This window comes from Ciconia boyciana, chromosome 2 (assembly GCF_034638445.1).
Source record: "Ciconia boyciana chromosome 2, ASM3463844v1, whole genome shotgun sequence".
Taxonomy (NCBI): domain Eukaryota; kingdom Metazoa; phylum Chordata; class Aves; order Ciconiiformes; family Ciconiidae; genus Ciconia; species Ciconia boyciana.
In genome coordinates, this window is record NC_132935.1 from 97283897 (window position 1) to 97311211 (window position 27315).

The 27315-nt window shown below is 42.5% G+C and overlaps 1 protein-coding gene across 1 annotated transcript; it reads left to right on the forward strand.

Moving 5' to 3' along the window:
• Positions 1-624: 624 nt before the first annotated feature.
• Positions 625-27178, forward strand: SYCP2L (synaptonemal complex protein 2 like). The gene is made up of 32 exons (XM_072851385.1): positions 625-660; positions 1976-2000; positions 3016-3101; positions 3230-3318; positions 3420-3454; positions 4208-4350; positions 4792-4844; positions 5209-5254; positions 6054-6146; positions 6236-6296; positions 6720-6868; positions 7699-7759; positions 10128-10246; positions 10686-10755; positions 10922-10967; positions 11607-11652; positions 12706-12770; positions 14337-14385; positions 15561-15616; positions 16230-16284; positions 16858-17014; positions 18107-18156; positions 19277-19373; positions 19814-19905; positions 20068-20131; positions 21837-21968; positions 22721-22845; positions 23479-23573; positions 25028-25127; positions 25208-25266; positions 25808-25877; positions 27119-27178. The coding sequence occupies exons 1-32, from the start codon at positions 625-627 to the stop codon at positions 27176-27178; spliced, it is 2484 nt and encodes an 827-aa protein (XP_072707486.1).
• The last annotated feature ends 137 nt before the right edge of the window (positions 27179-27315 follow it).

The following is a 27315-nucleotide window of genomic DNA, read 5'->3' on the forward strand; positions in this document are numbered from 1 at the left end:
GCTTTTCAGGGATACAGTTGCTCGAAATTCCTGTATGGAGAGATTATTAATGAAGTTTCACCAATCTGAGCTCTGTACCTCCAGTTTTCTAGATTTCTAGTTAGCCATAGGCATGTGATGCTATGCAGTATGTTTAATGACATAAAGTATTAAAATAATGACTTTGAAAAAGCTTGATGAATTTTTAAAATCTTATTTCACTGTGAATTGATGTTCTCTAGAAATTTCCATAGGAGTTACGATGCCGCTAGCACTGTGCATTGTGTCAAGGTGGTGCTGAGCACCAAGAGTGGGTGTCTCGAGATGAGAAAGGAGGACAAAAGCGGGGTGGGGGGGGAATAAGCCCTGCTGAGTGGGTGTGAGGGTGGCACTTCTCATGTCCTCCTAGCAAAATTTGAGCTCCTTAATGCCATGTAGCTTTTGACACAGTACATGACTCTGAAGTTCAAGGACTAAAAAAAGCTGTCTGTATGCATAAGATTTCCTGCATATATATCTAGTTTAAGGATTATTAGCTGCTCTTCCCTGGTTTTAACTGATTCTTTTAACTTTCACCTGGTATCGTGGTTTGAAAGAGCAAGAGCGTTTGTGAACCTCATCGACCCAAATGAGAATAAATTTTTGATGTTACTTTTTGAAGACTTCTTTGACTCTGCATTGGTATGTATGTGTATTTAGGGGGCAGAAGGGTTGCCTTTATTAGATAAGAAAGCCATTGTTCACAAACAGCTTTCTGTTAAAAAAAAAAGTTATGCAGACCTTGTGCTCTAAGACTGAGCCTGGGACGCAGCTCAGGTGGTGGAGATGGGCAGTGCCCAGGGGTCTGCTCTGGGCTGGCATTAGGCTGAGGTTTGATGCACCTGGGAGAAGCTGCTGTGGGGCTGGCACAGGGCTGCAGTGTTTTCTTGTTTGCTAACATGAAGCCAAGTGTTTGTTTTTGCAGGAAAATATGCAAGAAGTTCTGATGCATTTTGTGAACAAAAGCTTTTGTGCTGAAGGCCTTGTTTAAAAACCCAAGTTACTGCCCATGAGCTGCACCTTATGTGCAAATGTGTTTGCCAAGGTGATCCTGGCCATTTGTTCCTACAGTGTTTGAAGCAGCTGATTTACTGTTAAAGAATAAACTGAACTGCTTACAATTCTCATTTAGGTTTCTATTTTAAATATTCATAACTTTAAAGGTATTGGAGGCCTAGTGATGTAAATTTTCAGTAGGAAGAATGCTTTTGGCTTCTTTCCCCAAGCTGTTCCCTCAATCTTGTCTGTAGCTTGCAGTAACTATGTCGCTTTGTGCATCAGAATTTATTTGAATACTTATGACTCTTTTTAGGAGAATTGGTAAAAGATATTTGAGCAAAATCAGATTTTCTTCTTTCTCTACTAATCACATTGAAATTATATGAAATACTCTATAAATTATTAATTTGTCAAAATTTGATTTCTTTGTCTTCCTGGTCCATTTATTCCATATACTTTCACTGTGGAGGACGATGTATTGTTTTATTTGGGTTGTGGTTTTTTTTATTAATTATTACTTTTAATTTTCCTCAATGGACTTTTACACTCTTCAGATATCATATGTTATGATATCTAGTACTGTAGTGTGTGAACATAAAATGTGTTTTTACATAGGCCCATATGTGCAATAAAAGTAACAAAGTGATGCCATGATGTGGGTTTTCCAGGGAACCTGAGGGCACTGCATTCTCGGATGCTGCTGAAATCCCTGGGGGAAGTGGGTGCTTTGCTCCCTTTACCCTCCCTGCATAATGCCAACCTGTATGATCGGGGTGACCATATGTGATATACCTGTATCAGGTGGCACTGCTCTTCCCGATGTGGGTACAGTAATGTTTTGTGTTATTTTAGCCCCTGAAAGGTGTGACAGCGGGGGCATAAGTGCCTCAGCACTTTGAGTACTGCTGTTCTTGGATTGTGGTGTGTTAACGAAGGCTTCCTTTACTTTTTCCATCAGGTGATTTGCAGGTGTAGTAATGAAGGTCAGTATTGTTTTTCCTTCTATTCCTTGATATCCTGAATCTCAGTCTCGGGAGCACGTTTCTTAATTCTGCTTGAACTCTATCATCTTTCTCTTCTTCCCTCCACTCCCGACCTCCCCTTCCTTCTCTCTGCAGTGTTTTCTTCAAATCCTCCTGCTAATTTCCCTTCAGTTAACTTTCATTAACATTTACATTGGAGCACAAAACCTTTTACTATTTCTCTTCATTTGCTTGTTTTGAATATGCTGAGAAAAAAAAATCTAGCTGTGGTATCTTGTTTAAATGGTTGGCATCAATGGTCAGAGTAAATGATGCTTCTGACAGGACTTGAGCCTAGACAGTCTGCTCTTGCACATCTTTTCCTAGCGGCTTCTGATATTATTCCCTTGCTGAAGGCAACCACTGCCACAGAATAACGTGGTAACTCCTTCACCCATCCTAACCAGGCAGAGGGATGTCTGTCTGTCTCTTTCATTTCAGCAGCAAGATTTTGTCTGTGGCTGCAGCTGGCTTTCCATTAGGGCAGGGGAGCAGGTGCTTCCAGAAAGAGCAAGTATCCATGGGCCCAGACATCCAGGCTCACAAGTCATGTAAAAATGAAGCATTACATTGTGGGCCAGATAACTTGAGCTTATTTGTCCTTGTAGCTTATTCTAGTAGGAGCAGAGTGGGCATGAATGCGTTGTGGTTAATACTCTAGTGGTTTGCTCTGTTGACACTGTCAAAAGCTGTATGTTACAGATTTACTTGTTGTGGTTAGTAAGTAGCTTCTGCTTTCTATACCTATTTAAATAGTTATCCAGGTCAGCAGTTAAAGTATCTGGAGCTTTTTTTACAGAGAAGCTACAAGTCCCCTTTTCTGTCTAGGATTAGATAGTTGTGAGCTTTGTTTAAAACTGAATCCTCAGCAGGGATATTTTTACTCCTTCAACACCACAAACTGTAGTTGCTTCAACTGTCTTTCGTACAGACACCAGCTCATTGCTAGCTGTAACCTTTCAAATGATTTTTCTAGGGAAGAAAGAGCTGGTGAATTTATTTTTACCTGAACTAGGGCATCTAGTGACAGAAGCAAATATCTGCTGCGCTCTGCGGCAGGAGGTAAGACTCCTACTAGGAGAAGAAAATAGATATGTGCGCACACAAGTGCATGTAATTAGATAAATGTGAAAAATATGTTACTGAATTCTTTCCCTTCCTATTCTGCCCCTTCCTCTCTGGGGGGACAGGCTTTGAGGACCCTCAATTCTATACTCGACAGCGTCCCGCGGGAGGAGAGAAAGAAATTCCCTCTGTCTGAAGAGATGTGCTCGCTCACGTAAGTGGTTTTCCTTCCAACTCTTGTTGCAGGGAAGACGGTGTTTAGCTACAAGAGTTAAAGTTATTTCCACTTTAATTTGTTGCATTATGTTGTTTCAGGAAAGACCTTGCAAAAACTATACTGGAGGTTGGTGGTAAGAAGTACTTAGTGGTTATTCTTATGAAGCTGGGGTTCTCCAGCTTTACTTCATCTGCTTATTTATTATAGTTGAATTATAATTTAAATTATTTCCTTGTAGATAGTTGATTTTTTGGGGGGAAAAATCAGATGGTATGTTAAGAAAATATTAATAAAAAATTGTTAGATGCAACAATGCATTAATTCTTTCTGGTTAGTATTAGTAATTCTTATTAGTTAATAAGAAGAGCTAAACTGATGTATGTAGAAAGGCAATTAGATCAGCTTTATGTACGTGTTTACAAAGTATGCTTGCTGTTAGTCTTTTAAAACATAAAATAAATTTTAACTACTTTCCCACGGTGTGGACAAACTTCAGTTAATAAGGTTTATAGCCTCTTGAATGAAATCTTGTTTTTCTCCTAGCAGTAACACTTTCTAGGGCATTACCGTGGTATGTGAAATGTAACTTAACTGTAGTGAGTTAGAGATGAGGCTTTGTGCTCATCCTCTCCCTGATCCCTAAGAACATCTCCTGACGCATGTGTGTTGTGGTTATCAGTGCTCTGCACCTCAACCTCGCTGAGCTGGGGGGAGCTGAGGGTGCCTGGAGCTAACGCTTGGCTGTTACCCTCCACTGTTTTCCTAGGTGAACCTGAAGCTAGCTGATGAATACGACTGTATAGTATATTTGCGCAAGAGTAGCAATGCTGTAACCCTCTGTTATGCTGGGGTGGATATTTATCCTGTGCTTATGTTTACCATGTAGATTATGACCTTCAGGTTGCCCTTTCAGAAGCACTTTGTAGGTTAATGACAAAAAAATGGAGGGATGACCTTGTTCACCACTGGTTTGAAGATAACTATCTTGCTGAAGCTTTCAAAGAGATCAAGGATAGAGAATTTGAGACGGTGAGGGTCCTTATTTTGAAAACAACATACTTGACAAGTCTGTATAGGGGCTAGTTTTGTTTGAGTTCAGTCAGGATGTCCTTGTAAGAAGTTCCTACAAACTGATTTTATAAATACACAAAGTTAGTTATTTGTGGATGGTGTTTTTTTTTAATCTGGCAAATATAGAATGGCATATTGCTAAAATAGCTTTTACTTCCAAGTTATTTTACTTCTAAAGCATAAATAAGTTAATTTTCGTGGTTTATGTTTGGAGGCTTCCTGGTCATAAGTTGGGTCGCACGATTTGTAGCAACTTGAGTGTTTCTTCCCAGTGGCCTTTGGCAACACGCTGACTAGTTAAAAGCTTACAACTGGAGTAGAGGTTACGCAGCCCAATAGAATAACTCTTTGCAAAGGAAATGTAGCCTGTTTTTTAATAAGATGTCATTTGCCTTGAAGGACTGCAGAAAATTTCTTAACCAGCTAAATGAAAGGCTTGGGGATGAAAGAAGGTAAGCTGTGAACCAACAACTAAACTGATGCCTTCATTACTGCAGAGGGGAAGAACTAGGACTGTAAACTGACTTGGGTTATATTAAAAAAAAAAAAAAGGATTTACATCACATGTGAATAATTAAATTCTTAAAGAGACTTTATTCATTTTAATGGTGGTTCTTTTGAAAGTAAAATCAATGAAGACAATGCATCACTACTAAAATGCTATATTCTCTAAGCTTCTCCAAGCTTAACTTACTTCTAGGAATTTATAAATTATTCTTTGAACACTAAGATTAGCAACCAATCTTAATGATTTTACCTTTCATAAAGTCGGACTCTGATGTTGAATGCATCATGTGAAGTCTGCTTTTCTTCCAGAGTCTATTCATTCCCTTGCATATCTGCTTTTGCTGACATGAACGAGGTAATAGTCCTTAGCATGGTGGCACCTTCCCTACAGTGTTACCGCTGTTAAAATGTTACTTTCTGTGGTGTGTGTGTGTGGTGTGGTTTTTTTTTTCCCTCCCTGTTTTTCATTAAAAGAGCCTAATTTTCTGGAGTGTAGAGTGTAACCTTCTATTCTAGTTAGCAAGTTTGCTTGTTTGTTGCTTAGCTCCCAACTTACTGCTGCTGACTTTGCTTTTGCATCAGCCAAATGATAGAGGCAGTGCTTCTCTTCACGGTGATGACAGAAGAAAGGAAACAGGAGGACAGGACAACTCTGATTCCTCCGGCAGAGCTGCTGCCAGACTGCCAGAAAACAAGATTAGCCTGATGCCCGTGTAGGAGAGGTCATAGTCGCAGTTACAGATCCTGCAGATTGCTTTACTGGTCTTTAAGTAAATGTATTTGTGGCACTGTTCCTGACAGTTGTATCGAATCAAACCCAAGTCAACGGAAGCCAGTTCCACTGCTTCTGCTTGTTTCAAGTGCTCAGAAACACAGAAAACTTTCACAGGATCTTTCCTGCCACAAACATGCGAGCATTTGTGTATTGCCTTTCCTTGGGCTGATGTAGAGCCACGTCCGACTTTGTGGGTATGGTTGGGTGAGCGGTAGGTTGACAATTCGCAGGTTGATCCCAGCTCTTATTTCTGTAAGGTAGGCATATGTGTACACACATGTAGCACAACCTTCTCCAATTTTGTCTTGTTAAAGAAAACTGAGCCAGCAGTTGTGGGTTTTTTTCTGGGAACGGCAGCACTGCTGTTGTGCTTCCTCAGGTGAAGAAGCCATCAGATGAGAAGCTGGAGGAGTTCTGGATCGACTTCAACACCGGCAGCCAGAGTGTGACTTTCTACGTGGACAGTAACGAGGTAACAGCAAAGCCCACGAGGCCTTGGGTTAGCCTAACGCCGCAGGTGCTCGCTCAGCCCTTCTGATGTGGTGGCTTTGGTTTTCAAAGGGTGCTCTTTGGGACTCGGTGAGGCTGGCGAAAGAAGCAGTCAGCAGTTATAGCCTGAAGGGTAAGGCTTTCAAACCAGCATTATCCTCTGTTTGGCTGTGGGTCCACAAGATGCAGGGGGCCAACCTAAAATCTCACCCATCACTGAAGAGAGTTCCCATGTCTTCCCCTCTCCCTGTCATGCACTTTGGTCACCTTGCACTAGCTCTGCTTGTTGGACTGTCTGAGGGCCCGTTTAGCACAATAACCTACCCTCCCTACCCAAGCAGGACAAGTTGAGGGGTCAGTTTATAGATGTGCTAGGGACTGTTTTAAAATACTTTAAAAAAAACCAAAACAAAACAAAAACCCACAAAAAACACAAAACCAAAAACCAAACAACCCTTCCCCCCCCCCCCCCCCAACAAACACTTACTCAAATGTTTTTGGGGTGATAGACTGAATGTCTTGTTCTAAAATGGATCTAACTGCTTTTTTTACACAGAGCATGATGGAGAAAAGATTGTTAAAATTTACATGAAGATTCCTGCTACTTTTAACAAAACAGAAGCAACAAAAATCAAAATATCTTTCAGTGCTGAGTTTGAAATCTTAAGTATACTTAGAAAAGTCCTGGGAGATGAAAAAATGATGGTAAGCTCTTAGTGTGAGGTTTTTTTCTTTTCTAAATTATATTTTACTTGATATATACTGGGCAAAAACATTCAGTGCAGTTTTTTGGGGGTTTTTTATGTCTGTTTGTTATATATTTGTCTCCCCGTGAAGATTTGTGACTCTCTGTATAGATGTTCTTAGCTTTGGCCTGAAAGAGAGATTAGAGACTTCAGGAAAGAAGTTTCAAGGGACTCAAACTTATGGTTTAGATGCTGGAAGGTTAAACTGGTTTGATCAATTCAGTGTGCTATGATGACTTTTGCTGAGTTTCTGAAGTAGGAAATGAAACCTATGGCATATAATTGCCTAATTTGAAGTGTAAATATGCTCTTACACCAGCTCAAAGTGTTACATTGTACAGGATGAGCAAATTGTGACATGAGAACCTGGAGAAAAGGGATGCTGCAAGACACAAATCTTAGATTGACTTTGTAGATAGTACTTCTAGATTAAAAGTAGAGTACTTTTAAAACCTCAATTTTTTTATAAGCTAATGTAAAAACATGGGGGATGTGGTGTTTTGGTTTTTTTGGTAAAAGTTAATATGGTTAATTTTTTTATAATCATGACTTATCCACAGACTATGGGGTTTGCAGAAAATCTCGTGTGACAGTAAACAGCCATAGCACAGTGGCTGTCATTTATCCTTGCAGAAGCAGAGATCTTTCCAAATGGTCAACTCAGCTGGCATCCAATGATTTGCTGCTGGCGATTAACAACTGTTAGTTTTGTTATTAAGTAGCTGACTTTAGATAAAGACTCTGCTTTTCGTAAGGTCACTTTCATGTGAAATTAATTTGCACGAACAGATAAATATGGCTGAAGAGGAGTCTGTCCATGCTGGGAAGCAAGCCAGGCAGAATGAAGCAGGTGATTTTTTAAAAAAATTATTATTGTTATTTCATGAAATTTAAATTGTTCAGTTTTAAAATGAGTATCTTCACTTGCAGTCCACAGCTTGCAGTTAACCGCATTAAAAAAAAACAACCAACCAACCCCCAAGCTCAATCTTCCACTGTTTGTATCTTGTGAGCTTGGTAACTGGTGTTCGTGGTGGACGCTGAGTCCCTCTAGCCCAGGGAGTGAGGATGGGGTGCCGTGGCCATGTGCTGCTGGGATTGCATGGGCAGGGGAACTGCTCATGGGATCCATGCGCTTGCAGGTAGCCTGGCAAGACACATCCCGGCTGCTGGCTGACCTCTGACATGCAAAGAGTGTGCAGTAGTGTTTCTCCACCTGCAGATGTGATGTGGTGGGATGCACCCATCTATCCTCCCTTGCTTGCCCATGCATGGTTCCTGGTTTGGCTGTGCTGTGCAGGTGCCTGTGGGAGATTCCCTGCAGGAGGGGACAGTGGCATCTGTGTGTCCATGGAAGCACAGGTCCTCTGATGGACCTGCGCTTGCACCTTGGCACTTAATGCGCTCTCCTCTGTGCTGCGGGGTGCGTGCGGTGGGGCAGTCTCTACCAAGGCTTCCTGCAGGGAGGCGACTTCTGTTTCTTCTCAACAAGGTGATGTGATAGAGAATGGTGTGCTCCGGTCCCCTTACCCCACACAGAGTGGATGATGCCCTGGAGATGCCTGGGGCTGTTGTGGAAGTGCAGCCAGGGGAGCAGAAACGCTCACCCTGCAGTCCCTGTTTGTAGAGAGATGAGCAGCAGCACAGCTCCTCTCTGCAGGAGATGACCCACTGCCATATGCAGAGGCATCACGGGTGCTGCCATAAATATCTTGTGTTGCAGGGCTTGCTCTGCCTGTGCCCCAACTACAAGCGTAACTGCATGCCTTGCAGTAGGAAAGGCTCTTAACTGGGCCTGGGATAGCCATTAGTTCCTTCTTACCGGCCGACGGCTAATGCTTTGTGTTTCTTTGAATTGAGCACATTGAAGTTTCCATGATCAAATGGTGTCACTTCCTGTGCTGCCCGTGAACATCTGCAAGATGTCTCTTTCCAGGATCTTTTGGCTGAGTTTAAATTTGTTCCAAATGATAGATGTCAAGGGAATGTGGAGCCTGAAGCACAGGCATAATGCTTGGGTGCCTTACCCAAAGGAAGGTCCAAGCCCAGCAATGGTCCAAGGGGAAGAGAAAGGAGCTCCTTCTTTTTCCTCTATCCTGCTCTGAAGTTCTGTAAATCCCCACCAAGGCTGTGACACAGTTTGAGAAAAAGTTGCTTTCAGCACAAAAGCAAAAGAGGTGCACACGATCAAAATTGGTTTTAAATAGGAAATGTTTCCTTGGCTCAATTTCAGTATCAGTGTTTGGGAGGTGGTTTTTTTCTGTATAGTGGCCTTTTCTGTTTGAAGGCTGGGATATGTCCTTGCTGCAAAACCGGTTGTATTCCAGTTTTTTAAAGTCATTACTTTTTGTGTAGATTATTCCTTGGTGTAACTTACTTAACAGATATCTCCACATATTCCAAGATGATGAGCTCTCATGTCTCTTTCTACTGCTACCACCCACAGTCTTGGAAATCAATCACAAGTTTGAAGAGCCCTTAGGCTAGGTAGCATTCTTTCTGTGCTGATGTTAAAAGCAAATTTTTACTTCCCTCTTAGTTACTGTGCATTTCAGATTTCTCCAGGTTGAATACTCGAAAGAGCTACTTCCAGCTCTAGATGTCTGAGGCAGTAACTTCTTCAGTAGTCCTTCCCATTTTCCTCCAGTTACAACCCAAAATGAGCTAGAATGGAAGTCCTCCAGATTCTGGAGGTGCAGGTGAGGGAGAAAGTCCTTCATCAGCGCCCACTGTGAAGCAGGCACAGAGGTACAAGGTGGGCACTACTACTTGAAGCAATCAAGGAGTACAAAGGGCAGAAGGTAGTTCATCTGTAGCGAAACAACTTTTGCAGTGCCCAGTGGAGATTCAGTGGAGGGAAATGGAGATGGTGGAAGAATCCCACTGGTATGTTGCTTCAGCCAGACACAAAGGGTTGTTCATGACTTTTAGCTCTGGAAGACAAGGTAGCAATAAGATGATAAATTTCTATGTATTCATATAGTACGAGGGGCTTAGAAGGGGTAGGCTTGAGATGCTGTTCATTTAGCGTTGCAATTCTGTACTGGGTCATTTGGAGATGTTTGATGTTTTTGTTCTATTAAACATGATCTTGAGATGTTTGCACCTAACAGTACAACTTATACTTTTATGCACGTGTGTAAGAATAGAAAGGGGGTGGTGGTGTGTGTGTCTTCAATTACTGCAATGACATTCTCACCCCGATTGCTGTTCTGCAGTGATACCTGAGTCCACTAATTCACAGAGGAGGAAAGATCCTTCAAACTCTGAAAACATGGAGACTCTAACAGACAACTTAGCCTCTCAGCACAGCCAGCAGTTAACAGGCACCACAGCAGTAAGTGTTTGGTGTGTGGTGAAACTGTCCTTGTGCCCCTTTTTCCCCATCCTCCAGTCTGCTTTTTTATAGGTGTGGTTAAAACCTTCTTTCAAAGAAAACTAGTTTGTACCCAGATCCAACAATGTTTTCAAACTCCATCTTGTATTGGTAGGAAGTCAGCCCAAATACTTGCCTCCAGAGCTGCAATTTTGGAAAAACCGCTTTAAAAAGAAAGAAAAAATTTTACTCCCTCTTATAAGGGGATGGTGGGATGCTCTTGGTGAGAAGCTCATAGTATCGCTTATACGCAACCTAAAATGTTTTTATGTGTGGCTAATGATGAACCTGTCATCCAGCTGTTGCCACAGGCTAGCACTGAAAATCTCTCTTCCTAGAAGAACCCACTTCTTTATTGGTCATATACATGCTCTGTTCATGGTTTCATGTCTCTGAGCAGAAAATGGTTAACTCTGGTACCGCCGTGATTACAGTGAGCCAGCAGACTGACGTGGAAGATGCTAACCAAGGCTCAGGTCAGGCATGGCTCCCTTCAATTCCTTAAGTCTGACACAATTAAATGTCACCCAGGTGGCATGGTGAAGGCTCTGCTTTTGTGGGCCTTACAGCAAAAGCAGATAAAGTGTTTCATAGTAGGTCCAGAGGGTGAAGCTGTAGTTTCCTTGCCTCCTTCAGCAAAAAAGTCTAAAACTCCATCTCCAAGGACAAAAGCTAAGCCTGGGTGAGTGTCTTGCAGACAAAAAGTTGCAAGGTGGTTTTTTTTCGAGTGTGTTTTGTTTTGTTTTCCCTCCCCTGGAGTTTTAATGCATGTGATTTTTGAGGTTTATTCCATCAATTATTAAATGGAAAAAAAGATTCTGTTTTGCCACCCTGGCTAGCAAGGCTGGTTGCCCAGAGTTACAGCACTTTGGAGCTGCAGAACAGTGATGTTTGGTTACTGGCTTGGCTGCTACTTTGGTGTGACTTTTCTTTCTCATAATTGATTTAATCCAAATACAAGATGAGCATACAGCTGTATTACAGAGAGTTTAACTTCAGCTGTGTAACTGGAGCTCACCAGATACGTAGCTATTCACAATGAGGACCATGACTTTTGTGCAAGATGTGAATTTGAGTTCACCTTGGCATTAGTAATTCATTTTTTTCAGAGCTTTGCAGGACAGCATTTCTTATAGTTAACAAGTTGGACTTCTGTAGAGCTACTGATTAGCTTTCTTCCCTACACACCTTTTAAACCACTGCTTTGATGCTAATTGGTGCAAGTTTTTTTTCCTTGTAGTACTTCACAAACTGACTCTTTGGGCTTTAAATGAACAGCCCCTCAGCACTGCATTCTCCTCATGTGTCCTCTTGTCCCCAGTGAGAAGCCCCTAGAAGAAGAACCTGTGGCAGAGTCAACACCAAAGGTATGCTTGCCTTGAGGCCCACCTGAGTGAAGAGATATGGGGCAGGGAAGAGATACTTCAGTGGAGTTGCAGAAGAAAGCTAGGATGGGTTGACCCACTCCTGCCCTTGGGCAGTGTCCTGAGCCCATGTAGTGTCATACCTGATGTACTGTGCCATTTAGCACCAGGAATGAGCTGCAGAGGCAACAGCTGCCAACCTCATTCTAGTGTGGCCCAACCAAGCAATTCAAGCTCGGCTGAGTTTATTCAGTGTATGTACCCCTGGCAGCGGTGTGCTGTGCTTGTGTCCAGGAGCACGGTGTGTGGGCAACCAGCCTGGCCCTGTGTGGGACAAACTCTCATGTCGCAAGACTTACACGGAGTCTGCAAGAGCAAAGGCTTGCTTCCTGAAAGGAAGCAAGTCTTGGAAGTCTACAGACGTGTTTATTCAGTTTTGTATCCAAGCTCTAATGATCCTCCCACACTAGATCTGTCTCTCTGCTCCTGGCATAGGAGCCTGCTATCTGGGTAAATTAACAACAAGTAACTAAGAGCCATCTGTAGTTGTGTTTCTTTAGACAACTTGAGCACTTGGAAATTGCTATTGATGTGTCCAGATATAAATAATAATTTAAAAAAATCTATGCACTACACGAGAAATCAAATTCCCAAAGCAATAGTTTTAATTTGGAGTAGGTACTTAGGTTGTATAAGAATCACATTTTAGGCTTATTCTTGGGTTTACATTTCCAGGTACTAGGTTTAGATTTTTTAAAATTATTTTTTAACTGACAGGTCAAAGGCTTGGTAACACTTGCCCACTGCACAATGAATTCAAAGCTTTTGAACTACTTCTTGCTGTATCCTCATGCCCTTGCCCCCCCAGTTTCAGCTCTGGGAGTCCCATACTTTCTGGTAGGAAAGAACTGCAGGAAACAGTTGCACCTGGACAGTTGTTGTGATAGGAGGAACAAAATTTCCTGGCATGCCTTATCTCTGCTTTTAGCAGCCTCTAGGATAAGAACATGACTTTGCATATTGTAGTTTTAGATCCTGCAACCCTTTTCTTTTCAGAATGATGCTACTTGGGAAAAAAGAAACAGAAAAACAAGTTTGGCTAAGCAGAGGACTGAAGGCAGGTATGACACGCGAGGACTGGTGTACCAGGTGATTTTAGACCATTTCTAGCATTAATGGGGGGAGGGAGTGCTCATGGGGTGGGCTGTCTGAACAGAACAGACAGCAAAACAAGCAGGAGGCTATGAAGGGTCATACCTTGTCTTGCTGGGAACCTTTGGGTCCCCAAAGCGATAAATACTTCAGAAGCTAACTCTAGTCTGCCAAAAATGCCCTCACCTCTGTGATACTATGTCACGTTGGCTTTTCCATTTTTCCTCACCCAACCGTAATCCTCCCATCCTGCAGTGAGTTGAGTTATGAGTGGCAGCTTGTTTCACAAATACCTAAGCTTTTTCCGATGTTGTCCCAGTTCTTTGGCATCGTGCATCCTAGAGTTTCAGGACGGTCTCTTTCTCAGTTTGTCCCCCTCCCTCACCTGTATACATCCATCTGCTCACGTTCAAAGCTAGTGGCACTGCGGGCAGAAGCCCTTGAGGGTTTGAGGGCCGTATGCAGTCTGTGGCACTGGAAGTCTGTCTTGTTGCACCCTCCTCCTGCGCTCTCTGCCAAGTGTTGTGTGCAAGTTAACATCTGCTGCTGGGCAGGAGAGCAAATGAACTGTACGCAAGGATCTCTGCTGTGGTTTTGTCTGTTCCAGGGCTTCCTTGGGTGTCCTGCTTCGGTCTACTGACTCTTAGCTTAAAAAAACCCCCAAGTGTTTAGATGAATTTTGTGGTTGATTGTAGATAAGAATGTAAAAACTTGAGGCAGGTCTTCATCATTACTACAAGTTCTGTGTTTTAAGAGCAAATAACTCGATGCAGCAAATACTGGCTGTAAAACAGGAGCGTCAGTGTAGAAGTTAGAGGTGGAGAAGAACTTCTTAGTTTGGTCATCCTGCTCCCTCTAGTGTTTCATATGAAAATGAGGGTTTCTTTCTTTGGGGAAGCTTTAACGAGGAGCTCAGTTGTATAGTCTTCCTATTCTTTCACTAGCAAGAAGGGGAGGGTGTAGTGTACATTGAGCAATAATTGTAGGATTTGGAGAAGGAAATAAAGGTACAGTTAAGTTTAAATGTTGAAAGACATGAAAAAAAATTTAGATGCATACAGAGAAGTGATTAGAGAACAAACAGTAAATGTTAGAATTTTCAAAAGGGAATTAAATGGTTTTTTCCTCTTAAATACTTCTGAAATTATCTTTCCATTCGTGGTTTCTTCCTACCACGTACTATTATTGGTGATGTGGAAACAAAATGTCCACTAAATAAACAGGGATAGGCTAACTTGCATCTTCTGAATATTTATCTTAAAATTAAAAATTTACAATTGAAAGAGTGAGAATCAAGACAGACAATAATAGAGACTAAGTAGGAAAGGAACAAGTGGTGTTGTTTTGGTTTTTTTAGAAGCTGAGAAAACAGCATTTTTAGTCATATAAAGTATCTGAGTATTTGCTGTATAATGGAGTTCATAGGGGAGGGGAGCAGAAACAGACCACGTTATTCCCCCCCATATTTTTAGTGAAGTTCTATAGGGTGACTCTTCCCTATTGTATGTCACTGCCACATATATGTTGTCTTGCAGGAAGGAAACCTATGACTTTGAAAACTCAGACTCTGCAAGTCATGAAAAGGTAAAGTTGAGACAGAAGCTGTTAGATGTGCAAAGGTCCCAGCTCAGCAGCTAACAGAGTAGTAACAAAGCAGGGGATATCTCTTACTGCAGAAATACAGTAAGGATGGACACACTGTTACAGCAAAACAGACAACTGGGAATCTGAGGGTCCTGTATTTCTGTATGTGCTATACATGGAAATATTTTTTGGAGCAAGGAGAGTGCTCATCACTTCTTGAATCTTGTGGTGTGTACTGTATGGTAAAACCAGCTGCAATAGGAATTTGAGATGTTGCTTGAGTGAGGCTGTGGGATATCTTCGCAATTGAAGGCCAACTTCTGTTTGCATTTTACTGAATATTGAAAGCAGATTGCTGAGCACCCTTCGCTTTGTACTCCTAGGCTAAACCAGAAGAGACTGAAATCCATTTCAAGCCATGCTTGGCGTGTTGGGAATCCATGGTTAAAGCCAGTCATTGCAAAACTTTTGTTGGAAATTCAGCTTGACTTATATTTGCAGATCGTTAGAAAAATTGAATAAAAATGAGTCACTCCGCTTTGAAACTTTGAGCAGTGTGGGTTTTCCCAGGAAGCTGAAAACTTGCTCCTGATGGCTCCTGTCCGGGTGGCTCCACAGTACAAACCCTTTGGCTTTCAGCCTCTTCCCTGGTGCAGGTGCTGTCACTGCTGCCGGTTAATTCGGAGGCGATGGGTGCTTAACGGGACACCCCAAATTTCTGTTATAAACTGGACACCGTCCAGTCCTTGCTACTGCCACTGGGTGTCAGCATAAAACCCTGCTTCACGGTACCCTGCTTCACGGTACCCTGCCCAGGGTCCCAGCAGCCCCGTCCAAAGGCTGTCCAGGGACTGCGCTGCGTTTACAGCTCGCTGCTACTGGTGGTGGTAGTGCTTAAAATGACATTTCTTATGACGTTAGTGCTTAAAACGAGCGTTCTTCACAAAGCAAGGAAAACGGAAAGTAACTCCGTTTAAGACGACAAAAGTTTGTCTGTTATAATTTATGACACTGTTTCAATCAACAAATCCCACTCCATTAAAAAAGTTGAATTTCCATGCTGGACTCATAATTCATTCCACCTCTAGCCCTTTTCAGTCCTCATACATTTTAATTTTGTAGTTTTTTTTACAGGGTTATTGAACTTTTAAGACAAATACCTGCTTCTGTTTTAGGTCGCTGAAGCCAAAGGAAAGATTCTTGGCCAGAAAGTTTCTCCACAAAATCAGAGGTACAGGATTATACATGCAATATTTATGAACTTTTTGCTCTGTGAAAGAAGAGTTCATTGCCTTAGTTAAGCTTTTTTTAAGTTGGGATCGAAAAGGCTGTGTGATGTTTCTAATAAAATAGTTCCTTGCTTAGCTGCCACAGTATCTGTGGATGTTATCAATACTAATATTTAAACAGTACATGAGAGGGTGAATAATGACTCCTGTCCACTTTGACAATAATAAGACTTTAACTCTAAAACGTCCCCCTTCCCTGATCATATGCCTAAATTACTGATTTAATTTTTGAAAAATGCTTAAAACCTCTGCCTTGCTTTGGCCCCCTCCCAGTTATTGCAAGCTGCCAGGGACTTGCCACCTCTCAGTATGTAGCCTATTTTTTTTTTCTTTTAAAAGTTTCTAATTTCCAGGTATCCCCAGATTGCTACTTTCAGAAACCAACCAAAGAAGAAAAACTTGGGTAATGACTGCGCATTAACAGTTTGGTTCTCCAGCTGATCTCTTAAGGAGCCCCCTGCCATTGCTATTTGGCTGTGCCCCTTCTGCACTGCTGTGATGTGCTATTGCAGCATCTGCTAGTCTAACTCTGGTCTTTCTTGGGTTACTTGGCAGGAGTTATGAAATAAGAAACAAGAACGAGGAATCAAACAAGCTCGAGAGAAGGCTGGTAAGTCGTCCGTACTTTTTCATCCCTAGAGCCTTTGATTGCTGTGTGTATCCACCTGTATGAATCAGTTGCACCCTTAAAGAGACTGAAGTTTAAGGCTTACCCAGTGCGGAGGCAGAGGAATGTGAGCCTGGGGGCCTCAAAATAACCCGCTTGCGGCTACTGAAAGCAGTGCTCAGGGTGCACCAGGACTGCCAGACCAGCAAGGGAATGTCTGTGTTCATTTTTTTAGCTCACTGTGCTCTTGGCTGCAGCTCGGGCATGCTGAGGCTTTCCTCCTTGCGAGAGCTTTTTATCTGGATGCAGGAGGGAGGGAGAGATGAGGACAGAGGATGCTGCAAACCCCACAAGGCAAAGAGCAAGCCACCTGCCTTTTGGTGTTTTTATACTGCTGGTTTTATAGTTAACTGTTGCTGTTCTGGCAGATTTCACAGGTTAAAATACTTCAAGTATTGCACTGTGGGGAGGAAGAAATGGAATGATTTGGTAGTAAATGAAGGGGAATGGCTGGGAGGCTTCTGGGTGGATGGAGGGAGCTGACTGAGCAGAATTTACTCTTAGTAGTGTCTTTAGTCCGGTTACAGGAAACATCTCTTCTCTGAAAGCAACAATGAAAATACAAGCACTGGTCAGAGTGAAAAAAGCTGGATCCTCGAGTCTCAGAAACGGTCATTGCCAAAATCTCTTGACTATACCCGGAAAAGACCCAGGGTGAGAAGTAAATTAAAAGGTAAGCTTGGTCCCCTGTTGACACTTAGCTGTGCACGACATACTGTACTGCAGATAAGGAAATGGCCGATGGTGGTTTGAGAAGGAGGATTTGGGTGAGTCCTGAACTGAGTAGGAGAGAGCAAGGTCGAGGCCAGCAGGAAGGGGTGGCCCGTGGAGGAGGTGCATCGCACATCCTCGTGCTGGAAGAACCGAGCTCCTGTCCTCTTTCCTCTGGTGAATGTACTGGGGTTCAAATGTCTAGGTGGAAATTGGGCACCTAAATGTCTGCCTGCGTGCAGTCCTCTGTGTAATGGGGCTGAAGAGCCCATGGGTGCTGAGCTGATGGCTGTGTTGGTGCTCTTGAACACAAGAGGAGGAAGATCTCTCTCAAGCTGCCATACCTCCTCCCTCCAACTTTCTCTCCTCATCTCTCCAGAAATACAGTTGACTTGGGGAATAAACCTTGAAAAACCACACAGTTTGCAGACCATGGCACGCTGCTTCCCTATCTATATGCTGACAGGCCAGTTGTCCTCTGAGTGATTTACAAAATCCGATGTGATAATCTCTGATAGCATCCTCTGCTCAGGCCTGACCAACAGCAAACCTCCCTTGTGGCTGTGCTCCATGGCTGTTGGCTGCTGGGACCTCCAAATTAAAACTAAATTGCCCTCAAAGAGTTGGAATGTCTCTGTCCCTCTTGTGGAGGATGAGCCTTGCTCAGGTAGCTGTTGGTTTCTGTAGGGATGAAAAAGCAAAGGAAAGTTGAAGGAGAAATTATGCTTTATACTGTGTTTCCATGGGAGGAGTTGTTCTCACTCCAGTGCCAGACCACGTGCCCTGGCTGGGACTTGGGGACCATCAGACAAGCTGATGAGCCTGCCCCTTTTTTGGCAACCACTCCGGATGCAACGAGTTGTGTACGTTTGCATCATTTAGAAGCTTTGTTAGAAAGGGGTTTTGAAGTTTAATGCAAGTGTTGTGAAGTTTTCTCTTGTAAATGCCTAGAAAACCAAACTCAAAACTGGATTGCTTAGCTGCGATACAAACCTTAACTAGGTAAGGCATGCAGTTACATTGTCAGTAACCAGGTAAGCTTTTCTCCTTGCAGTGCTTCCAGTGTCTTCCCCGAGTAGCGGCAGTGACTACCAGACAAAGAAGGTAAGGAGGTGTCATGCTTTGATGCCTCAGATGTAAAAACATCACATGTGCAAAACGTGTACAAATGAGTTGCAACTAAATAAACTGGTGTATTCTTTCTTCTCAAATGTTCTGATGGACAAATTTTCCTATTAAGTGTTGCTGAGACTCTGTTGGTCTACTAGAGGCTGGGGAAACAAGGAGGTCTTAGGAAAACATGTGAAACTTCATAGAAACAACTGTGCGTGATCCCTAAGCAAGTTGTTCCAAGACTATAATATTTACCTGTGATAGATGGAAACTTGGGTAGGAATTGGCATGCTTGATGTGACACCTGCCTTGGCTGGTGGTCACTCCAACAGGAAGGAATTTGGCTCTAGGGGCATGCCAAGAGCTAGAGCTGCCTATCCCAATACCTGCAGAAATCCCAGCTAGGTCCTACCAGGCTGTGCCCCCATGCTGTCCTCTGCCCTGTCCTCCCAGCAGATGCCTTGGGAAAGTTCATGTTCTCTGCATTTTGTTGGCAATTTTCAGGGTTTTTATTCCAAGTGCTATGTTCATGCACTGTCCTTCTCTGCTTTCAGCTATGGCTCTGGGAAAACTAACCATGGATTATACTGATGGGGGAATTAGTGGACCAGACATACACTAAACAAAATAAAATACAGTTTAGCAATGCCAAACTTTTCCAGTGCCCAGCCCAGGTAGTGCTGTCTATCAAATGTTTTGGAAAGGTCCCCACATAAATACAGAAAGTTTGGGGAAAAAACTCTCAAGAACTGGTAGTTCCATTAAAAGCTTTTATTTCCCCCTGGAAACCTTTTGTTTTCCCTCTTGACTAAAATGCTTTGATTTTGCTTATGAAAAACTTAATCCACTATACAACTCTAATGGCTAAAGGAAGAACTTATGCATGCATTGAACTTCAGGGCACAGATCTCCTTCAGTGCTGGAGAGCTATTCATATGTTAGGCATATTTCAAGTGTATCTCTGCTCTTAGTGTGTTTAAAAACCAAACCAAACAAAAAAACCTCCCCCCCCCCCCCCCCAAAAAAAAAAAAAACCAAACAAACAACCCAAACCCCTACTTCTGTAGTAATGTTTAAATAAAATACATGCTTAGACTTGGTTTTGTTTTAGCAGGAAGCATCAAGGCAAAGAGCTCAAAAGGAGATGCTAAGGAAAAAAAGCACATCCAGCTCCAAGGGAGACGATTTGCCTACAGCGGATCTTGCTGGTATTTCTTTTTTAATCTTCTTCAATGCATCAGAAACGTTTTGATATGTGTGGGTGTATGTTTTCTAGGTAGTTTTTCTGGTGTGTGTTTGTGGGTGGTTTAATATTTTGCCTTTTTCCTTCATGTTTTCTTCATAAGCATTCTGCCTTGTGATATTTCTTGTAATAGCTATGAGGGCTTGATAAGTGTTTGTAGATAAAGTCTCTTGAGCAGGGAAGACATTAGCTGGGGCTAAAGAGAGGTGAAGGAATTGAACTTAACTGTCAGCCAGAAATAAAACAGCCTTTGGACTCTGAGCCACTGTCTCTTCCCTGTGTGAAGAGATAAAGGAGAGGGTGGTGGCTTCTTTTTTTTTCTGCGTATGTCATTAAATTGAGGTTTCTAGTCAATACAGGATTCAACCTCTATTGCCTGTGTCGTTTGGCTGATCTCTCGTGCAGATCAAATACTCTCAGAGGAGCTCGAAGGGGGTCCCCTGTCACTTGATGCGTCTACCAAGGGCTATTCCGGTGATGAGGAGAAGGCCACGCAGGTGCAGTACACAGTGCTTAAACTCCTAATCTGCTGTCAAGCTACTTCTCATTTAAACCCAATGCATCATGTCGCTTTGCTTCCTATAACTAGACAAGTCCCTGGCAGCTTGTCTGCAGTGTAGGATGGATACCTTCTTACTTTGTTGTCCTTCTCTCCTTAGAAGTTTCATGATGCATCTGACAAACTGTCAAGAGAAGAAGAAAGTTTTAAGCGGAAGGACTCAGGTTTGTCAGTCTCGATAACATGGAAGAGCCATTTAAAAAGTAGAAAGGGGTGTTGATGGAGTTGTCATTTTCTTTCAAAGACAAGTAGGCACTGAGCTTTTTGATATTTGAAGGATACTTTTTGCATAAGAAATATCTTCCATTTCTCTGTTTTGTATATTGTGACAGGCTATGGCAAGACATTCCTGAGTTCATCACTAACTCAAATCCTGCCCTTGATCACAGGGGAACTACTAGTGTACCTATTAGGAGCTGGGGATTTACAAACCCAGTGACCCAAGAGAAAATATGTGAAATAAGTAAAAGAGGCCAGAAAATTAATTTTTAACGATTTGAAAGTGCAATGCAACTTCATTTTAAAAAATAAGCATTTCTGAAAGTTGTTGACTTTCTTTATACCTAAGAATATAGATGTGGACCATCATTATAAGCATTTGGTAAATGGTGACTTGTATTACTGTTGTAGCTTTTTTTAGGTAAGTAACATTTAAGGACCTTTCTTTAATGAAACAGAACTTGCACAAACTAAGTCAAAACTGCAGCACAGTCTTTGTGATTGGAAACAACTTAACCTCAAGAAAGTCGAGCAGCAATGAGCTGTCTTCATCCTAATGTTCCTGATGCTGATGTAGTTCTGAGAGAGACTGTCTTAAAGTTATCGTTGTGACTATGAACCAAGTCACTGAAGCTTTGGTCTCGGACAAAAGCATTCCCTTTTCATGAGTTGGCTATGTTTGTGTTCCCAATATGTCTCTTATCTGTTCAGCACTTGCAGAATATACCTTCACTGCACCAACATATCTGCTTAATTTTGGGGGAAGATAAGTGCTGAGGACTTAATTTTTATCACTGCTTATTGTACAGTCTTACAGTGGGAGAGGAGTTGATACCATGTGAAGGCAGAAACAGGGTTATGTTCAGAAGTTTCAGGTGTGGTATGTGACTGCATTTGAGCACTTGCTCCGTGAATCCTCAGTCTACTTCAGTGTGCTCCTTGTGGTCCGACTGTCCCCCTTGTCCTGGGCTCCACCACCTTCCTGCTTTCTGCCCTACGGAGACTCCAGAGAGGTGGTTGGTCAAACACAGACACCTCACTGAGCTCAGAAAAGTGGACAGTGAGACAAAGGGATTATTTTTTTGCAAGTTTTCCTTAAAATACAGGCTGTAGCCTCCCTCACCGTGTTCCGAAGGGTTTTCTGGGGTTAAAAGTAATTGTATGGCAACTCTAGTGAAGCTGAAGAAAAGAAGGCTGTTATGGGTGTGAACAGTTTTTCTCTCTCCTATGTATTTATGCAATTTTTTTTTAAGCGGTAGCTGAAATTAGCTGAGGAACAAATGAGCACAAACAAATTGTGAGCTTGGGCTGGAAAAGAGAAGGGGAAGAAGCTGGGTAAGAGTTTTCTTTCTGGTTAGAATAGTGGGCCAAGAAATGAAGTTACCTTTAAGACGGAGATATTGTAGCTTTCCAGTTACCTGCATAGCACTAGGCAGTCTAGCTGCCTGCTCTTGCGAGGGAAGAGACTTGCTGGTGAAATCTTGCCCTGTCCTGTAAGTGTGATGCCAGACCCTAAAATGAAGTTGCCTGCTTTTCTGCAGGATTGGTAATTCCAGTGGTGGTTTTCGCTTGAGTAGCTGGTAGGTACTGCCACATACCTTATGCAAAAAGAACAGGTCTGTTCTGAAACATTTTCTGTTCTCTTTTTAGATATATTAAGCAGCACTATCATAAAAAAGCCTAAATTTTCCAGTTGGGAAACAAGTCATTTGTCCTCTGACACTTCCTATAAACCAAGGAAACTTTTTGATTCAGTAGAGAAGGAAGCAGAGATTCAAACAGGTAAATCAGGTTGGCAATTAAGGTGAAGTGTTTAAATGCTTTCAGCTTTTCTTTTTGGATGGTAGAAATCACAATCACATGGAAGCTTCAAGAGAGGTATCTGTAGGGAGGATACCTTTTCCAAAAGTCAAAATGTAGCAGAAGACATGTATTGCAGCACTGCCATTGGATACCACATATGTAGAGGTGTGAATAAGGAAATTTGGGTTCCCTAACCACAGTCGTCCAGTTGGGAAGCCCCTCAATGATGCCAGCACTCTAGTGTTTCTGAATAGTGGTTGTCCAGAGCTATTAAAAAACAAAAAACCAAAAAAAACCCCAAAACCTGAAAAAAGCATGTAGATAATGGTCAAAGTAACTGCAAAACGCTGCTAACTCCGAACAGAAGGGGGTTAGGCTTTCCTTGCAATAAGTAAGTAGAAGACAGGAAAAGAGTGGCCTGACTCTTTTTTTTTTTTTTTTTTAAATTGTGCTTTGCTTTTGCTTCATTACCTATAAATATGCTGCTCTCTGCATTTGGCTAGTATCGTGCCTCTTCGTCCATGCAAGTCTTCCTCTTCTAACAAGTCTTTCTTAGTGCATTTTGGGGCAGTTTCCCTCCTGTTTGTGAGTTCTAGAAGAGCAAGACTGAAATTTGAGTGCTCTAACAAATGTTGTTGTTCACATGAATGATGAACCTTTCAGTAGTACGAGGGTTTACATTCCAGTAAGCCCTCCAGCACGGTACTAACTGGGCATATGCTTTCTCCTAGGTCAGGAAATGGATGACGGTGTGGATGATGCATTTTTTTCCAAGATGCTGCGTGAAGACTTCAGTGATTCAGGGGTGATTACTGCATTCGAAAGCTTTATCGGCCAACTAAAGAAATTGTTCTGGGTAATGTGCACTCTTTTAACATGTGTGCTGTGTGTGGCATTTTGTCATAGTAAATTACCTTTTTTATCACCAGGGGAGTTAGTATAAATATTCCATCTATATTTTGTGCCCAAGAGCAGATTTGTACTGGATCAGTACTTTGTATTGTGCAACTGTGATTTTTTTTTTGAGATGGTGTTAGGTGTTTACACTAAATTTTTAGCACTAGTCCTTGAATCAAGGCTAGAGGTGGTCGCATTTACAAATCAGTTATGATTAAAATGTACACAGTTTGCGTTAATGCTGGTCTGAAGTGGTGCTAACAAAGACCTGGTTTTGTGCAGTTAAGTGTGTTGGAGTATGGGTGAAGTTTGCTTCTTTGCTGGCAGGATGGCATGACTTTGACCTGAAGTCACATGGGTTACACAGAAGTCTGTTGGTGTAACTAGTGTGGTTGAATGAAATCAGTTTGTATTTGCAGTACCCTGTCTACATGTCATCTCACTTCAGTTTAAATTTGACTTAAGATGGTTTCTGCTAAGCTGAAAGGCAGCCCGCGGAGGGTTTTGCCTTCCAGGGAAAGGTTTTGCAAACTAGACTTCTAGGTTTTGGCTTGGGCCATTGCCTATATCTAATGGCATGCCCCGTGTTTAGTCACGGTACAAAAGGATGGAGACCAGCGCGCAGAACGCCCTGAGGTCCTCAGAGAAGAACGTGTCTGCCCTGCTGAACCAGATACATGAGTGCAGGTAAGCCGTCTGAAAACAGCTTTAGCTTTGTCTAAATTTTGATATGAAAAGAAATGCCTCTTCGTAAGTGAACCTGACAGTAAGCTACTGCGCTCATAGTTTAGAAGGCAAAATAGTTTGTGTATGTGTGTCTTTTCCTTTGCTGTAAGAAGAGTTTCAGAAGTATAGGTCCTGTGATTTATCCTACTTTTCCTGTAAGAGGAGAGTGGCTGGATTAATTAATGCAAAGCAAGCTTGAGTTAGGAGCAGTTGATGAAGCAGTCCTTAGACTGTCTTGTGATTGTCATTAGTGTTCACAAATCTGTTTAAAGACCCTCTTGCTACACTCAGCAGCTTCTGTTTCTACACGTTTTAAGAAAGAAGCCAGACTCTGATTTACTTAATGAAGTGGGGGAGAAGAAAAGTAAGGGGTCTGTTATAGACCCATTTCTGCTGATTGTTTCCATGTGCATGGAATAAATGCCAGCTAGTGGACTTTACAGGTGCTCTCCAGATAGGGCTTTAAGCAGGTCATTTTACTTTATGGTTGTCAAATTTCTCAGATAGGAGCTAAATAAAAAAATCAATTATAATAGTTATGGATTTCTTATAAGCGAAATACAAGCACAGCCTGAGATATGAGTGAGTCTATTGGGCCTCCATATCTACTACACATTGAGTTTGCAGGATTAAGATCAAATGTAGTATGAAATATAGCCTTTAAAGTGCAAAATCCCTGGTATCAATAGGATCTCTACGAGCAGAATTTGCTTGTTGTTAAGGTACATGGAGAAGTTCGTGTTCCAAAAACAAAATCAGGGAACGTTTTGGGGTGGAAGATAGAGTTGATGGTGGTGAGCTGCTGCCATGCTTTGATGTTATTAACTAAGTAACCTGGAGCCAACCAGAGCCATGGGATACTGGGGACAGAGCTGTGCCAAATCTGCCCTACCCCAGAAGCGTAGCTTCTAAAGTCACCAGGTGATGGCTTGGCATCCCACTGCCAGGGGAAATGTGGCAAACCCAAGCGAATAAGAGTGTTGCTGGTTAAGGCTTAGAAATCACTGGTATCCTGTGGCAACACTGTATGTGTCTATCAAACCCATGGTAGGAAAACCCATCAGAGGCTATTTGTGCTAAGATGCTGTCTTCAGCTTGGGAAATCTCTGTTGAAATCCCTGGAGGCTGGGAGAGTATGCAGGGCAAGTACTGCACTGGGAACCCTGTTGTATGTGCTGTCCTGGGCCTCCGTTATGGCTGCTATTTGAGACAGGCTATTTAGCTAAATGCATCTTCAGTTTGACCTGGTACAGCTATTCACATGCTCTGACATACCTGAGAACAAAACTGGCCCATGTAGTTCAGCAAGGACATTTGCTTCTGCCTAAAGGCAGGTTTGGTCCCGAAGGGATTGTCATCTGCCTTGTGCTACTGCACATTAAAGTGTCAAACTTGTTTCTGTTCTCCATCACTAGGCTGAGTAAGCTGGAGAGCTTCCAGAAGATTGTTGTTGAAGAGCTTGCCAGCCTTGAGAAGGAAACTCAAATCTTGGCAAACATGGAGAAGGATGCGGTGGTGGGTACAACTTCTCGTGTGCTAGCCCGCAGAGGTACCCCTTCCCAAGTAACAGGGGTTTTCTTTGGGGCTCTTTTTAGGACTTCTGGAATGCGCAGTTGCTCAAACTGAATTCTTTCTGCAACCAGCAAAAGCAAAGGTACGTCTCTACCAGCTGTCCTGCGTGCTCACAAGTTCTCTGATGGTCAAAGAGGGCACTAGTTAGGCTGGTGGTACCCTCGCTGGTATATCAGGAAGTATTCTGAACCCAGTATGGCATCTCTACTTGGTGTCCATTGATGGAGCCTTTTCAGCCTCGTGAGGGTTTTGAATAGGGACTAGAGTGCAATGAGGGACTCTCTGCGTGGGAAGTTGCGTGATTGGACTTGAAGATCTTAAAGGTCTCTTCCAACCTAAATGATTCTATGATTCTAGAAGTTGTGCAGGACAGGCACATATGTTAAAAGACCTGTACCAGGATCTGGAACAAGGTGCACCCTCTGGTCATGTCTGTATCTAGGGGTCAGAGGAGGTGGAAGGAGGTGATCACGTCCTATATAAAAGATGCTGTTGGTGCAAATGCTGGGCAAAAAGCTGCAAAAGGGGGAATCCTCCGTTTCATTTTTATTGATAAATATCTTTGTTCATCAGTAAGTACTAACACTTCACAGACAAACTAGCCAAGCTCACTTTTCTTCCAGAATTCAGTCTGTTGATTCAGCCCTGGGTGAAACAGCAAAGAGTTTTACCGACACTATGCAGGATACAATGGTACGTGCAGTATGCAGGCAGCTCTGTATGGGTGGTGGACTCCAAGCTGTAACCTGACTGATAAGTGTTGGAAGTGAAAAAATGAAACTGAAGTCCTGGGAGGGGAAACCTTCGGTTAGCTGATCTGTGGGGCTGGTTCTCTGTGGGACCCCTGGTCCTGATGTATGGAAAGCGTCGAGAAAGCAGCATTTGCCCTGTTAGGGACTAGGGAATGTGGTAAAAAAGCACTTGCCTAGGAAGAAGGTAAGGACAAGGACCATCAGGTAGTGATGCTTCTCCTGGGTCTATATCTCGGGGATTCCTTCATCCCGAGGCTGGTTTCTGTGTAGTTAGTGACCCTTAATGCAGTTCTCTTCTGTCACTTTGTCCTACTTGCCCTTGGAATTGTGCATCCATGACATCCTGTGGCTAGGAGCTCTGCAGCCTAACAACACCTTGCATGCTTTCTCATCTGCTTTTTGGGTCTAGCAACATCTAGTCTTTATGCATCCAAGTTTGATTTCCAAAACACAAATTTGTTAATTTACCTTTATATCCCAGTGAAATATTCTGCTTAAGTTCTTAAACTCTTCAGAGTCTGATCACTAATTTATGCCCTTGTTTTAATTTGTAGATTAAGCTGAATACTTTAACGTTGACACAGTGCTTAGTTTCCATCTTGTCCACCCCATCACATGTGCCTGTGTTTTTGCTACTGCTGTTGTTCCAGCTTTTATGCGCAGACCTAATGGCTTTGGGGTTTTAGCGTTCCTGCAATAACTGATGGATTACTACGATGTGTGCAATGCCATGTGTCTGCACTGCACAGAGCTGAAGAAAGCTCCCTGTGTTGAAGGAACAACCACGCCTGTTGTCACTACAGTAGACTGGTCCTGGGATTTTTAGAAAAGATGCTGAAAACCGAGGGCTTGTTTCTTTCAGCTGTTAAAGCTGGAATCCTGAGCCTTTCCCTAGGGAAAAGTTTCCGTTACGAGCGCAGAGTTGCTTAGGGACATAGGGCTTTCCCTTACCAGAGGTGCTCCTGATGAAGGACGCCTTTAAAGAGGGGCAGGGCTGAGGAAGGAGCAATCATATCATGGGAGCTGCTCATCCTGCAGCACCTTGTTCCAGGGTGGGTGCTTGAGAATTAAAAGCTGAATCTAAATGTGCTTTCAGTATCTCTACAGTTTCTTTTCTTATGCAATGTAAATGTTTGTATAAACTTTTGAAATATTTTCATTATCTTTTTTCCTTCCTTGCAGTATGAACTCCCAATGAAGAAGGCAGTAGAAAACAACGTGTTGACTCTTCCTTCTGACTAGCAAACCCCTGAATTCATTAGAGCTCTTAACATTTGAGCACCTTATGCAGCGTAGAGAAGACAGTCCTGTGAAGGTTGTTAATCTATTTTAAATGGAAAGGGGAAAAAAGGGGAGGAAAATAACATTGATATTGAGCT

What these genes read in the sequence shown, in the direction of transcription:
- SYCP2L (XM_072851385.1), top strand. Translation starts at nt 625, where the DNA reads ATGTTACTTTTTGAAGACTTCTTTGACTCTGCATTG. An exon ending in CGTGGAAGATGCTAACCAAG is followed by an intron (nt 10,756 to 10,921) that starts GCTCAGGTCAGG and finishes TGCCTCCTTCAG; the next exon opens with CAAAAAAGTCTAAAACTCCA. An exon ending in AACCAGATACATGAGTGCAG is followed by an intron (nt 23,574 to 25,027) that starts GTAAGCCGTCTG and finishes CTCCATCACTAG; the next exon opens with GCTGAGTAAGCTGGAGAGCT.